Below are 15,873 nucleotides of genomic sequence, written 5' to 3'. Positions count from 1 at the left end.
AGGGAATGCTGTCTAGAACTGGATTTATGTCTGATTAAGTACCAAAGGGATGTAACAGGTAATGCTTTTCACAGGTGTATCTGGAACACCTTTCATTTTAGGCTGTCCAAGGGCTATGTAGACATCATTACCTTGATAGTCCTATGTTAAATATTTTTGCAAAAACCAAAACCTTTGGTATGGAGCTAAATCTTAGGACCTTCCCTTGTTCTGACTGCTTGTTTCATCAGAACTTAAATCACCGTCATCAATGAATGAAGTGACGTAAGTGAAGTCTTAATTGTTTTTCATGCCGTGTATTTAGTCTAGATCCTGCTACTACTGATTGGTGGGACAACATCAAAAAAGAAAACTAGGCTATGTCACAAAGTTATAGGCTATCTGACAGACTTGTTGGTTGGTGCAGCTGTACCACCCAGGACAGGAGCTCCCCTTCCTGGGCTTTTGCATTTCTCTTTGGACAACTGAGCAGATCCTCATTTCAGGGTTGTGGTTGGTACCAGGTAATTGAGTCCCCGGGTGCTTTGCGGGGGTAGTGGTGTGACTGGCAAGGAGCTTGCCTCTTGAAGAAACAACTGTGGGTGAGATTTAGAGGCTGCTAGAAAAGCTGGTTTATTTTGGCAGTGGCTGCAGTGATACTGGGAGGATAGCTAGAATTTGAGGTGGCTATGTCTGTGCCCTTTCTTACAGGGCTTAACTCTGTAGATGGAGACAAACGAGGGACACCGGGAGCCAACACCAGAGGAAAACCCCTGATCCAAATCTGTGGATGGATTAGAAGAGCTCAAGGGGGGGAAAAGAACCAGGTAAGGAATTGCTTCTTCTCTGTCCTGCAAGGGAAACCAAAATCACTGAGTAATAATGTGAGTCCTTTAGGGCTGCACAAAGTCAACCGAGGGAGCGAATCTGGTCCCAGGATGTGGGACATCCTCTGTGGTTCCTGAAGTCGCTTTGCTGGAAAGCAGGGACTGAATGCTGATGACTGGAGTCCTTTACTGAAACAATCCTCTCGGTGACAAGCACCCTGAGGGGATGCGCATGCAGTGAGTTGGAGGATAGGATGTTGTGAAAGGCCCCCTGCTCCCAGCAAAGCAGGGAGGCTGGGGCTACTAACATCTGCAGTATTTTGCAGAGAATGGAGAGCACAGCGTGAACCCCTGGCTGAAATAATATTCAGAAAGCCCTTGTGCTGTCTTTGGCAAGGCCGTGCGTATGGAGCTTGTGACCTTCCTGGGCTACTGTTTTGTTTCTGTTTTTTATTGTCCTTGTTATCCAGAGGGCTGTCGGATCGTTAGCTTGCTGGGTGGCACGGCCTTGCTGAGCTGGTTATTCCAATTGACTAGACTTAGTGCTTTGGGGTACCTTTATTCTGCATGCAGGCTGACTCTTGTGCTACTTTGTGATTTATTACCATTTCAATTTCAAATTTGAATTTCCAACAATAAAAGGGAAGAGGACATTCTTGTGTGGCATGTAAATGTCTTTAGGACTGAAATAAGAAATTTTCGTAGAGAAAATGGCAGCAGAACCCATCAGGCTGGCACTGAGTGGGGTTGGGGGGAAATGTTAAAATAGCAGCAGCTTGTTGACATCCAATCCTCGCTGCTGCTCAGCCCTGCTGCCTGTGAGCTTGAAGTGCTAGGAGTGCAGGCAGAGCCTCCTGCTTTTTTGAGAACTATGATGGGATCGATATGTTCCTGCAGAACGCTTCAGTCCCATCATTTCAGAGTTTGGCAGGGAGGGGAGCATCTGTTTTGCTGGAAGATCTTTGACTAGTCCTAATAATGAGAGATGAGCTTTTTTTGTTTCTGTTGCTTGAGGGCAGTGAGTGAGTCAGTGGGTCTCCTGCCGTCAGATCAGGCGCAGGGGAGATAAAATGCAGCTTTGATGGACCCCCTGGGGATGGAGGGGCTGGCTGGTGCATTGGAGGAGTCAACCGGAGTGCATTGTACCGCAGAGCACCTGCTGCGTGACCCGTGCTGGAATAGCTTGTGGTGGGGTGGGTATACGCCATAGATTTCTTCCTTTCTCTCCTCCCTAGACACTGAAAACAAGATGAAGGGTAACAAAATGTTGTCAGGCTAGCAGGAAAAAATCTGGAGGAAGAACTGCATAATGCACAACTTAATGATAATCGCTTTCTTCCCAACTGTTACTTTAGCTCCTCTGCCACTGGTCGCACTGCAAGCTGTGTGGGACAGGGACCTTGCGTTAGGAAAAGGTTTTTGGAGTGTTCCTTTTCATGTAATGCTAATTCGTATTCCTGGTATCTTTGCAACTGGGATTCAAAGTCAGGCCTGATCTTGCAGCCATGGAGTGGGGCAAGAAAAAAAAGATTCTATTAAAAAAAAAAATGTTGTCAAGGAAACTGCTCTCACAGTACCACTGCGCGCAGCCAATAAGGCACAAAGAAAAGTCTCCCCACAGCAGAGCTGCGTGCAGCACGGGGTAGGCTCCACAAACGTAATTGAGACAGCAGGAATTCAGTGCTAACTACAAAGCCTTGTTTTGATTACCGTGTGGACTCCATCCCAACCTGCTGTAGTTATTCTTTGTACCTTCATTAATGAGCCAGTCTTGCTTTCCTTTCTGTAAAGCTAGCCAGAAATTTTAAATAGGAGAAGGGGTCAGGAGGAAGGTGACAGAAATTACAGCAGACTTGCTTTTGGTAGCAGTATTCTTCCTGCAAGGATAATTACTTAAAGCAAGACGAATGCTCTGCATTTCAGTTAACTCCTCTCCAGCCTGCGTTAAATCCATTACAGGATGCCTTGCGTTTGACATTTGCGTCTTTGTCCTTAATGATGACAGTAAATTTAAACACCCCAGGAGGGCTGTGGATAGCTGCCAAGTCTCAGGATGCTGCTGCTGCTGCTACGACTCCTTTAACATCGCCCCACGGGTGAGGCTGCTGGAGCTGCTTCGCCCGGGAGTAATGAGAGAGCTGGTGTCTCCCACATACTCACATCATAGGTGAAAGCTGCGCTCGCAAAAGCTAGATGTGACGCTGATAACCGGCGGTTGCTTCCTGGTTACTAGGTAATAGCACTGTCCCAGGTGAATCCTTCGTGCCTGCAAAGGTAATTTATCATATGGCTTTCCTGTTTGTGTTCTGCTAAGCTGAATCCAAGCCTTCCATTTATTTCAGGACCTCAGTAAGAAATCAAAGCAGGGTTGCCAAAGGGCAGCAGAATTAAACTGTTTGCCTTTGCTTGGAAATGGCTTTAAATTAATTCTGGTGCTCGCGGAGCTGAGTCTGCTAGCGATAACTGGGATGGGAGGCAGTTCTGGGCAGCTGTTTTGCAAACAGCACTTGCACTTTCCTGCCTTCCTCTGCCCTGTAGCTGTGTAATAACTGATACGTCGCCAGAGCCCCCACAGCTTCTCTAAGTGCAGACGTGCATTAAACTCCTCCAGGAGTGAAGTCCAAGGCAGCTCTGCTGTGCTGCCAGGACACTTGCCTCCTGACCCCCATCGCTGCTGAGGGTCCTGCTTTACTGCCCTGAGCTGGGCGGTCTGCAGGGGACCTGGTGTCCAGCTGCTGTGAATTCTGCCCTTGGATGCCGCAGTGCCAACGGGGCAATGACGGAGCTTTCGTTGTGAATCTGGGCTGTTGTCGCTCCTAAACAAAGCAGCTCTCTAAGCCAGGCCTGCAGGGCTGTGAGACGAAATGCCATCTTTCCTCCAGCTCTCATGTTTATGTATATATGCTGTATACACTGCTATTATTCTACCTGTTTGATGGTAATGGGTGTTTGGGATAGAGCAGCTGCTAAAGTGGCACACAGGGCGGTTCAAATCAGCAGGTGACATTTTTCACTGGGTTTATCTTTGAGAACAAGCTGGGCCTGCAATAAACTGGCTGCTCCTTCATTTACTAGAGGACAAAGCTGCCATTATTCAGGGGCAGAAGAAAGCGAAACCCCAGGAGATGAGCTGAGTGCGTGTGCGATATCCCTGTTCTGGCTGTGTGCAGGCATTAATGCAAGAACTCAAGGTTAAAGGCTACCCAGCTCTGAGAGTCAGAGGCAGAAGGGGCCTCCGGAAGGAAGAATGGTTTATTTCTTTATCTCATGGAGTCATGTATCAATTATCCATGGCGTCTAACAGCCTAGGAAGGGAATAGATTTTCTGCTCCTTAAGAGAGGTTTTGCATGTACTGTTCATTTGGTGGACAGTGGATTTAAACTCTGCATGGCTCTTGAGGCAGGAGGCTAAAAGCAGAGACATCGTGTGGCCTATGAGAGGGGAAGACCCAAGGGGCAACAGCTTTCCTTTTAATCTCAGGTGGTCCTTCTGTCGTTCATGAAGCAAATGGTGCTGATAATGTGAATTAGGGAAATCTGCTGTACTCTGTTCTAGAGGGATTGCTGAGAAATAGGAGAAGAAATTACCAGTCCTCTGTGGTAGAGAATTGTGACAGGGTTAAAAAAAACCAGATCAGCTCAGAAATGGAGGGATTTAAAAAACAGTTTTGTCAAGCTTCTGTGACAAGAAACTGCTGCCTACCTGTCTCTGCTGCAATATCATATCGTGATGTGACCAGCTGTCAGCCTCCTGACACCAGGCTGCTGCCCACCTGCCTCGGAGCCCTTGCAGGCTCCTGCACCTCTCTTGTGATGAATCTTGGTAAGACTCTGCTCACTGCAGTCTAACAAACCAGCGCCGTGGCAAAACCCATCCTCAGCAGGACGGCATAGCTACAGGAGCTCAAATAGAAACAGCATTTCTGCTGAGCAGAGCAAGTGCTGAGCATTCATCCCAGCCTCAGCTTCTGAGGGGGACCCTGTTGTCTGTTGTGCTAACAGGCAGAGAAGAGGATCCTGTGGAATACAAATGGATCTGGCCTTCAGCACGGGCATCCCGCAGTACGGCTTGCACTTTCCCTTGCACCCAGCCAGGGCTCTGCTCACTCAGCAAGTTACTGGGCTGGCTTTCCCTCTGGCAGTGGTGCTTGCTGCCAGTTCCTCCTTGGTCCAGAAACACGGGGGCTAGGGAAAGCTGGCCCTGAGCAGAAGAGGCTCCGAGGGGTACCTGGCAATTCCCAGGGTCCTGGCCTCTCTGGGATAACAGGAGGCTGTTTCCACCTTCAGATCAATTGAAATCAACTTCTTGTTTTGGGGAAAAAACATGTTCTGTTGTCTCATGGCCTCAGCAGTGAATTGATTACAGGAAGCAGTTGCTGTAGCATGAAAGAAATGCCTCTTAGCTAGACAGCGAGCAGATTTGTTTTACTGTCTCTGCGATCCGTGTGTGTGTGCTGCTTGCCTTGGTAGATCAAGGCATCAGAAAGCACTCCAGAAGATTTCAACCCTGCCTGCTTTGAGCACTCTCCCCTGCTGCCTCCTGCCCCTTCCATCTCAGCTCTTTGAGTTCTGGAAACGTGTTCATTTGGAAGCAACGCGTGGAGCAGTCCACGTGAACGGGGAGCTTTTTCTTTCCTCTGAAGCACCGGCGTTCAGGTGCCAGGCACAAAGTCCTGGCTGGATGCCACGGTGGGCGGTGAGCTGTTCTGCCCTTTGCTGCTCCTACCTTGATCTCCTTAATGGCCTCAGCTTGGGTCCGGTTTCCAAACTGAAGCCAAGTGGGAGCGATTCAGGTCGGAGAGAGGATTCGGAGAGTCACCGCACAGTGCCGCAGGGGATTACGATGTCCCTGACTGATGGAGGTGATGACTGCCCAGGTGTTTTCCAGCTGCTGAGCACTGTGTGCACCTCTGCTCTGCAGGAGGAGCTGGGTAGGTGTGTGAGCTGCAGGCGGGACTGGTGCTAGCCTGGGTCACTTTGTTGGGTGAGGAGCATTTACGTGACATTTGCAGTCAGTGGAGCTGTGGTCTCTGCTGGCAGCAAGGTGGTAACAGCGAGCTGTGAGACAGAGGAATGAATATCTCGGCCTTTTTTTCCAGTGGCTCTGGCTGTCTGCACCCTCTCCTGTCACCCACCGAGGCCTCATCTTTGGTTTTCTGGTTTCCTGCAAAGCGCAGGAGCTGGGTAAGGCCATTCTGCTGACAATGTGAGCTGGGATGCGGGTTCCACAGCTGTCCCTTTACTCGCTTTTGAAAGAATATGAATTATTGCCTTAGCACTTCCCAAAGTCTGGGATTCCTGACCTGTGTCTCAGGACTCTTCTCTTTGCAAAAGCACCATCTCTGCAGGCACCAATTACACCCTCCTGCTCTTCTTCACACCCTTCCCTTCCCCAGACTTCCTTCTTTTCTTTTTCAGTTTTACTCCTTGCGCTAAGCCTGCAAAATCTCAGGTGACAGGGGACATCGTCAGTCCAGGCAGATGGAGGCCTCAGATCACAAATCTCTTGCGTTTCCACCGCCTGAGTACTGCGGTATGAACCAGCCTCCCCAAGTCTGAAATTTGGCGTGAGTAAGATGGGAGCAGGTTCTCTGGAGGATGGTCTTTGACAGTAGCAGGTCATGCAGCATGGGATGCGAGAGCTTCTGTTGGTCCGTCTTCTTCTCTTGACACCTCTTTAGGAATTATTATCTGGCTGTGTCTATCACGTGCTTTATAACTTAGAGTCTGGCAGCTCCCTAGAGAGGGGCCTTTTCCCTCCCGTGTACCCTGTCCTTACAGCAAACCAATGGTCTCCTTGCTGCTCTGTCCTGTTTTGCTGGGGTTATTTGCAGATATCCCTGTGGTGCCCTTGCTTTCTGACTGCTGGGGCTATCGTTCATCCAGTTAGCAATTTTTGATGATGGGAATAAATGTAACCTCTTAGAGATTAGTCTCGTATTGAAAATGCAATAATACAGAAAGCAATTGCTCTTTGAGTCAGCCTTTGAGGGCTTCTGCCTGCCGTCTGCAGGGCTTAATGCAGCAGGGAGTGTCTTCCTAATTGATGAGAGCTCTCTGCTGCTCCAGAACACCAATATCTGATCAATACATGGTAGAAATGGGGCAGCATTAAATTTGTACCTTCTCAGGACTTCCCATGAGAAGTGGAAGAAATATATTTGCAGCCTCGTAAAGTGATTTCCTGGCTGGAGATGGGCAGGGCATGCATCTGCACAGAGCTCTGCAACGCTGCCTTCTGAATCCCGTCCCGTCACCGCGTTTCCATCGTGTCGTAGCTCTGTGCTTCATAAAACTTGCATTATAAACTTGAGTCGCCCTCACATTTGCTGCGTAGCTGAGGCAGAAAATGGATGAGAATGGCTCTGGGAGCTAAAGGCTGGGGGAATGCCTCCTGCTCGCCTGGAGTCCAGCACTGCCTCTCTAGTGAGAAAAGGGTCATAAAACACCAGGGGTGTTGATTTAATGCATGTTTTGCATTTAGTGCAAGACAAAGAAAGGATTTTAGATGGATGCCTTGGCAGAATTCAGGCAGGAGATGATTCTCTTTCCCTTGACAAGGGTGTTTCAAGGGCAAACAGTGATGCTGAGGACAGTGACCTTCTAAATCTGCATTATTAACATCTCGAGTATGTGCAGCCCTTGGGCTCCACACAAGTTACGCTCATGAGTTGCTCTGGCTCCTCGCTCTCCGCAGCGATGTGGCTGCGCAGCCGGGCATCTCCCCGTCCCGTCACTCACGATGCTGTACCGAGGCCATGAACCTGTTGCATGTGGGGACCTGAAGCATGTCAGGGTGAGATGTTTTGCTGGTGTCAGGCTGTGTGTGGCAGGGCTCTTTTGCTCCCATACGAGGTTACCAGAGTGCTGGGGAGAGGTGAAGCAATGGTAATTCCTAGCAGTCGAGGCAGCGGGACCCTCGGTTGCAGACTGCCCCTCACAGAAGCTTGCAAAATGCAAACTTTCACTGTTAAAATGGCATCAGCTCTTTCCTGCGTTAGTGAGATTGTCCTAGGGTGGCCCCAGAGCCGAATGTTGCTGCTGCTAGCGGAGAGGTTTCGGAAGCTGCCTTCTCATTTCACCGGGGTGCTGACTCCTCCACGGCTTGATCTTTGTAAACCTCCCCTTACAAGCCACGGGAGACATGTCGCAGATCAAAAGGTATTTTAACTTGGCTGCCTTTGTTGCCCTTAGACTTAGAGTGAAATTAGAAATATAATCCATCTCCTGTGCGCTGGGTGACATCCCAGCCTGTCTGAATTCTGCAGCTATATTTTGTGATTACCAGCAATGTAGATGCTATTCCCGGTTCAGCTACAGCCTGACTTTCCCATCTGCTGTCTGCCTTGTGCAATCTGAATGCAATCCCAGAGGGGGACGGGACATATTTGTCACCTGGCTGAGCATGACAGGTCCAGACCACTGAGGTCTCTAGATGTCCCTTAGCGGGTTGTCTTTGCTAACTAAGAGAAGTGAGGTGGATGTACAGGTGGCAGAGCCCAGCGCGGGTGGGTTCCTGGCCAAAAGGAGCATGCCCATAAATAACTTCCCTTCTTGGCTATGGTCCAAAATGGTGTATATCAAACGGAGAGGCTCGTGGGCTCAGACTCCTTTGGTTTTGATGCTGGATACATCTTTTAATGTTCAGCTGAGTTGTTGCCATCTGGTAGAGCACCTGCCTTTGCCTTGCCGAGGAGTGAAGAGCAGATTCCCGTGGTGCAGTACCCTGGGATTTTTCCCGGCGGCGCTGGGAGAGACTGGGACTGAGTCATCCCGGGGGATGGAAGGGGATCACGAGCGATGGCTGGCAGGAGCCGGGACTGACTGGCGCGTGTGCCGCAAAGGCAGCGTGTCTTGCTGTGTCCTGGTGGAGCGGCTCTCCTGCTCCGTGCCAGATGGAGCCGCACGTGCCTGGGCTCGCAGAGCAGGGATGGGGAGCGAGTGACTTGCCGTGGCTTAACGAGCTGCTGCTTCCCTGCTCTGCTCCCTGTCCCCTCGCTGCCGGCACGGGGGAAGGCATGTGTGTGCCGGTGGTCGCCCTGGCATTCCTGCGGCCGGGCTGTGAGCCCTCTCCGACCCCGGCACCTGCACCCCGGGCTTGCCATGGACCAGTGGTAGAAACACAATCGCCCTTCCTAAAGTGTGGGCTGCACTTCCCAAACCCCATCTGAGGGAGGCCAGGCTGCTTCTCCATGTGCTCGAGCGGGCTGCTTTGCAAATAGCTTGCAAAACTCCACAGGGATGAAACCTGAGGATTTTATGACGCTCTCCCTGCTTTTCCAGGAAGGGCTCTTTGCCGAGGCCCGGCTCGCTGGGCTGCAGTGAAATGGGATTTTCAGGCTAATGCCTGTTTCTGGGAATCTCCTGTCCTGGGAGAGAGGAGCCCACTCACTTGTGTTACCATGCTGTGCTGCAGCTTTCTGGTTTCTCTGTGTTCCCGCTTCCCAGCTGACTTTTAAAAACCTGTTAAAAACACTGAAGCGTTTCTCGAGTCATATCATTGTACTATAGAGAACACGCTGGAGAGTGCATCAGCTTGAAAGCGTGATGGGAACAAATTTTGAAGAGCTTTTGATGTGAGGGGAAAGAGGGGAATTGGCCTGCGTAGGAAGGGTCCTTGGCACCGCAACACAGAGAGCTTAAAAAAAAAAAAAAAAAATCTGCAATTTGTTTAGCCATTTCCTACCCAGTTTTCTCACATTCCTAGAACTGACTCATAAACCTGCTGCTCTGCATTTCTGATATTCAGCCTGAGGGCCTAATTCATGTGGTACGGGATGTCTTGTAGCTTTGCAGCCTCTCTGTACCATTGTGAAGAGCATGGAAAAGCTCAGCAGAAAGTGCTCTGCACCTTACAGGATTGTTCTCGGGGCCCCCTGGTCTGTAGGAAAGTTTTTTACTTGGAGACAGCTGATTGCCATTTAATTAACAACAGTTAGCATGTTTCTTGAGTGTTTGGGAAGTGTCCAGACGAGCTTTGTTCCAGGATGCTGCTCTCTGTGGTTTACCCCAGGGTTTGGGCGAGTTGTTAATGGGGATTCAGACGCTGCCCCGACTGGGTGTGTGCATTAGACTCCCTCAGCAGTGGTAGAAAATATGCTTTGAAAGTTGGTCTGGATAATCTATAAATACTGAGGGAGCTTCAGCAGGGTCAGAAACAAATCCATGACATTTTGCATCAGCAGGGAGAAAACAAAATTTCATCCAAGGTTTTATTCAATAGAGAAACTGATAATAAACCTTCCTTCCTCCAAACGGTCCATTGCCATGGCAACTGGTGTGACATGCCAGGATGCAGGGATGGATGCAAAGTGTCACTGTGAGGAGGGCTGCTGCCTCAAACGCGGCAGCATTAAATGGCTTCATCAAGGCGAAGAACAAGCGTAGGAGCAGTGGGGCGTGTGTACGGGTTCGCTCCTGCCACGGCTTGCTCCAGTCGGCAGAAGTTCAGGTTAGCTCAAGGAAGGGGGTGGACGTCTGGGGAATATTGATTTAGGCTTAAAGCAGCAAAGTGCAGCTGGACAAGGTTAGGTGAGCTAAATTTGCAGCAGCCTGGCAATGGCAGAGCAGCTCTTCCCATCGTGGTGGCTGTCACTGTGTGTGTCCCATCCTAACAGAAGAGGGAGAGACCTTTGTGCTTGGCACAACTCGGCTGCCTACTGCGTCGGTACAGCAGTTAGCGGCTCTGGGGGCTGCTGTCTCCCACGGGTTACAGCTGAAAGACCGTGCAGCGTTGAGCAGGGAATACGAGACACCTGTGAGTAGACGAGTGAAGTTATAATCTCTGTTTGCTTTCTGTCCAGGGGAGGAAGAGGGTCCTTTTGTTCATCAGTCACACAGCGTGCAACCCATGTGCATTGCTGACTTTTGGGTTTTTTTGTTTGGTTTTTTCCCACCCCCAGGAAGAGCAGGCAGTGGTGCTTTGAGGTCAAACCCAGCACTTTAAAATCTTATCCCTGTGAACAAGAGCAGTCATCTGACTCCAGGTCGCCAAGAGCACTGGGCGCTTGTCTGGGACGTGGAATGAGGTCCCTCCTGTGAATGAGACCCCAACACTCGCTTCTGTCACCCATGGCTGGCAGGGCAGCATCACTGGTGGGGACCATGACCCAGTGAAATTGTCACTAGGTGAGAGAGAGACTTGCCTTGTAAAGCAGGGAAAGGGTTTAGGAACAGCTTTCTTCCCAGGGAAGGGCTGTTGGGGAAGCAGCAGGAAATGGAAGGGTGCCAGCCCGGACCTGCCTGCCCTGCCCAGGGATGATGTGGGTATGGCAGGGAGGGCAGCAGGACTGAGCCAGGCCCTTGAGGCTCCCTGGGAGGGAAGGCAGCTTTTCTCTGGCCCTTGTTTTTGCAACCTTTCTGCATGTTAAAACCTCCTGGTTTCTCCTCCAGAGGCTGGTGATCACAGAGCCTGGGAGGGCTGGAGGTCTTGCCTGTGCCTGTCACTTGCCTGCTCGAGTGCTTCGTGTCTGTACAGCCACGCAGGAGCGGAGAATGACTGCAGGAGTAGGTCGCTGTGGACTTCAGGATGGAAAATAAAAGCTGGAAGTGGAGCAGGGTGAATTCCTTCCTTGCAGGTGGAAATTGTAAATCTCCTGTCTCCTGGGGGCATGTTGATGAATGTGGCAGACGTTCCTGGTCATTATTTCATAGCCTCCAGGCCTCCTTGTGACAGCCATCATCCCTGCGCCTGGTGTCCTTGTTGGTCATCTGATTTGGAGAGTGAATCTTTGTACTCCCCAGCGTGTGTTAGGGAAAGCACTTTGCAGAGTAGTTGTTTTATCTCCTGCAGAGGCAGGCGCTGTCATTTAGCCAGAGTCAGGAGGGAGAGCAGATGGTGACCTGTTTTTGCCAGTGAAAGAATGAGGTTGGAAAGGCACCGTTGAAGTGAGGACACGGGGAAGAGGCTGCCTGGCAGTGCCTTAGATAAACAAGACTTCATTTTAGCCAGCCCCAGTGCGAAGCTTGAGACCTGCCTTTTCCCACGCTCAGGGGTGAAGATGTGCCCTTGGTGAGGCGGTGATGGTTGAAAATGGAGATCTCTGTGGTCCCTAATTTTTAACCCATGGTGTTATGTTTTACTGTCTTTAAAAGATGCATGTGGTAGGATGGGAAGAATTTGTCCATCACGTGTCTGGTCTCCAGTTGTTTACACCAAGAACTCTAGAAGTGACCCTCCACTAGATAGACCCCACTGTTAATGTTTCAGCCTGATCCCTGATAAAGATTTGTCCAAAGCAGGAAGGATAAGGGTATTTTTCCCTTTGTTTTCCTGTGTGCAGTTAACTATTGTAAGATGATTCACTGTTATGCATATAAACATATGCTTCTTCTTGGAGTGTTGCTAATTTCTTGGCTTCAGCAGCTTCTTCTGGGAGTTTGGCCACATTTGGTTCATATTGAGTGAACAAGTGTTGTTAATGCCTATTGCTTTGTGTGAGGTTCTGCTACAGGGGAATTGCGGGTTGAAGCTTGGTCCCTGCTCAGCGTTCGTCTCCAGCCTTGAAGATAGCTCAATTGCTGGCAATTTTTGCTGTAGCAGAAGGTGCCTGAGGCAGAGCGGTTTGCCCTTAGCAGGAGAATTCAGAAGTCACCTGAGATGCAGAGCTGGGAGGCTCTGGACAAGTTACCCTGGGAGGGATTTGCTGATTTTGAAGCATTTTGGGTAATTCCTCCCTTGCAATGACGTGATCTGTAGTGGAAGACATGGCTGTCACGTCCCAACTGGGAATATGAAATAATGGAGAAAGGATTTGGAGGGCGGATGAATGAGCCCTTTGCTTCACAGTGGTTCATCCAAATCTGTCCAAGGTCCCATGTAGATCAGAAGGTTTCTAGCTGCTGACTCCTGCATGAGATGGAGAAGAATCTTGATCCCACACAGAGCAATGCCCCACATAACCAGTGGGGCAGAGGGGCTGCCCCCCACGCCGCTACGGTCCAGCAGCCGGGGAGCCCCATGGCACGGCTGCCCGGGAAATCCCAGCTCTGCTGGAACCAGCCTGGCAAGGGGGTGGATGTCCCTGTATATAACAAGGGTGCTATGCACCGGCCAGGTATTTGGAAGGTATTAATGGGAGGGAGAGAGCATTTCCAGGCCCGGGGAAGCAGTAAAACAGGTTGGAATGGTCTGATGCAAAATGTGGGTGCGCAGGGAGATACCACGAGCGAGAGGCTGAGGAGTGTTACGGTAATTAGGACAGGGGATACAGAGAGGCAAATGAGTCACTTGGAGATTAGGTAAATCTCAGCAGGATTATTATAAGGGAAAATCCCGCAGATGTTGGATCTCAACAGCTTGAGAAGTCACCTTGAAAGGGGAACTTCCCAGGGCACTGACCTTGGAAAAATGCATCTTGATTTAATGGGGATTTGGGTGCAAAACCATGGCTAGTTCTGGCTATACTGATCCATCTCTCTGTAAAAGAGATTCAAACCCCTTTGCAGCCCATGTGGTAGGGCAGATGGCACAGCACACAGGTCAGTAATGTCCTCTAGATGGAGGACAGGGGTCTGGGTAGCCTGGCTGTCCTTTGGTGCTCACCATGTTGGGTCATGCAACTTGTCGCAGTTGGCTGTGGAAGCCTGCTCTGAGCCTGCTGGGGTGGAAATTCCCCACGGTGTTCCCCTTTCTGTTTTTTGCAGGACAGCACCATCAGCAGCCAGCAATGGTGGAAGCGATACCACCCTGGGGACTGAGTGCTCCTGGCTCTGCTCCAGGGCATGTGGCACTCGGGGGCATCTCACATATCCCCGGTGAGAAACGTGGCGCGGCTGTGACCCCCCCGTGTAGGAGGAGCCCTTTTCCAGGGGGATCACTCCTCACCGAGGCTGGGCTTGGAGCAGGGTTGCTTGCAGGGGAGATGTGATGGTAAAGGTGGGAAACGCTAGCTCAGAGAGCCAAGGTAGACCTGGTTTTGTTATCTTGGTAGGACTCTCCAGTGTCAGGGAAGTTGGCTGCTAGTGCAATCCAGTCTATGATCCTTCTGGTTGAAACATTAACTTTCAGAGCATGAAATGTTTATTAATCAGGCAGCAGTATTTGGGCATGCAGCCGTGCGAGGCAACAGCTCCAAGATGTGAGAACTGCCCTTCTCTTTTTTTTTTTTTTTTTTTTTTTTTTTTTTTTTTGGCAAACTGTCAGGATCCTCAGTTCCTCTTGATGACCGTGCATAAGGAAGAAGGGGGCAATTGGATTACGAAGGTCTCTGTGGGAGGGTTGTGCTGCGATGGATTTTGGTGTAAGGATGGACCTTGGGAGAGCACTGCAGTTTAGCCTCCTGCTCTTCAGCCCCTCTCTTTTTCTCCTGCAAGGTTGTGGGTTAGCCTGCTGTAGGCAGGGGAAGGTGGATCTGGTGGCCACGTAACAGTCTCCTGTTCTTTCCCAATGCTCTTTGGAGCTTCTGAAAACATCCCTGAGCAGCAGCCATCGTTTCAGGTCACAACTGAGGTTTGTGAACCGAGATACGCAGAGCAAAGCCTGCGGTCTTGCCTCGAGTGATCTCCCGGCAGTGCGACTCTCCGACAAAGACCTGTGCTTGGAGGCTGTGACGGCTGCGGCAAATCACCGGAGGAGTCTGCAGGCAGCCCGTGACCTCTGCCCGCTGCTCCCGTCCCCCTGAATTAGCAGGGCCTCGTTAGCAGTGCTGCTGCGCTGGCAGCTGAACCTGCGCCGCCCTGGCACTCCCTTCCAGCCGGCAGCGGCTTCGTGCCGCCGGTTTGTTATCGCTGTGCCGACACGATGCTCGGCGAGTGCGTCGGGGCTGCCGGATTCTCCAAGCACCGTTACGTACCGAGTGGGCTGGCGGGTCAAGCTGAGGGCTTTCTTCTTGCTCCTGCAGCTCCACAGCAGCGTAGGAGTCAAAAAGGGGATTTCTCTGCTGGCCGGTATCTCACTCAGGCTCTGAGAGCAAGCTCTGCCTCTCCGTTTATTGCTGACAGTAAAGATGCTGCGAGCCGAGTGGTTTTGGTGCAGCCCACCCCGCCCTTGTCCTCTGTCTTCTCTAGGGAAAATGGGTATAAAATGCTGATTTGGAGTCTAGCTCTGCAGCCCTGCCTCATGGCAAGGGGTCCCCCGGCTCGGCGAGGCTCCCTGTGAGCGCTGGGCAAGGGGATCTTCATCAGCGAGGGTGCCTGCATCGCCTTGGATGCTGGCTAGCGTAGCAGGCAGTGCAGAGGGGAGTTGTTTCATTTATTTGAGCTGTCTGGCAGTGGGGAAGCAGTCCCCACAGGGGATCGGTGACAGTGCCCGGGGTGAGCTAAATTGGCTGGCGGTGCTCCTGCAGTCAGTCTCTTGCACCCTGGCCTGTGGGTAGGTGACCTTTGTTTTATTTATAATCACAGCTCTGTAATTCCCCAGGTAGCAGATGAGCAGCAGTCCTGTCCTGGAGCGCAGTGCCTTGGCTCGCTATAAATAGATTAGACCTTAATCCTAAAAAGATAAAGCAGCGCTGCTACTCGGGCAGATTAAGCGATGTTGGGGGGAATTTTCCAGCCTGTGGAGTGGGAGGATGAAGGCGGTGAGCATCACCGCTTTGTGGCAGGTCCCACTGCTGGGTTGTCACATGAAGCCTTTATTCCTGACCCAGAGCATCCACCCTCTGCATTTTGTTCTTTTAAGTGTAATTAAGATACGTGGTGCTCTGAGATGCCAGGATACACCCTGTTGGGGCTCACGTACCCGGTGGCGGGACGTGCCCGGCAGCTAGCAGCATGGGGGACATAGGTCTGTGGTCACGTGTGGCGATGCTCGAGGGTGGTGGACATGCTGACCTGGAAAGATATGAAAGAATGCATATCTATGGCAGATAAAAGTCTGCCTTGTGTTTGCCACAGGCTGCAGCTGCCTCTATATGCTGTTATGCAACGTGAGGTTTCCTTTCGTGTGGAATTTAATATTAACAACCTTATAATTTAGCAGAGTGATAATTTTTTTTTTTTTTTTCCCCCTGTGCCTTTTTCCGAGCTGTCACCATCCTGGGAGTGCTGTGCTGACTTTAAAGATGGTCTCGAGTTAATTGTGGGTCGGCCCATTCATGTGGGCACAGCATGGAGTTCTGTTGGGGCC

General features: G+C 50.8%; 1 protein-coding gene across 4 annotated transcripts in view; it reads left to right on the top strand.

Annotated features, from left to right (window-relative positions):
• Window positions 1–539: 539 nt before the first annotated feature.
• ADGRB2 (adhesion G protein-coupled receptor B2) overlaps window positions 540–15,873 on the top strand; it is a 112,428-nt gene continuing 97,094 nt past the window's right edge. Inside the window, exon 1 of one of the 4 annotated variants that reach the window (XM_030040054.2) lies at window positions 540–806. In XM_030040054.2, the coding sequence (XP_029895914.1) occupies window positions 669–806 (138 nt within the window). In that variant the 5' untranslated portion in view covers window positions 540–668. The remainder of the gene's footprint in view (window positions 807–15,873) is intronic. The other 3 variants (XM_030040052.2, XM_030040056.2, XM_030040057.2) reach the window with 3 other exon arrangements.

This window comes from Aquila chrysaetos, chromosome 16 (assembly GCF_900496995.4).
Source record: "Aquila chrysaetos chrysaetos chromosome 16, bAquChr1.4, whole genome shotgun sequence".
Taxonomy (NCBI): domain Eukaryota; kingdom Metazoa; phylum Chordata; class Aves; order Accipitriformes; family Accipitridae; genus Aquila; species Aquila chrysaetos.
This window is presented reverse-complemented; position numbering and strand designations above follow the sequence as displayed.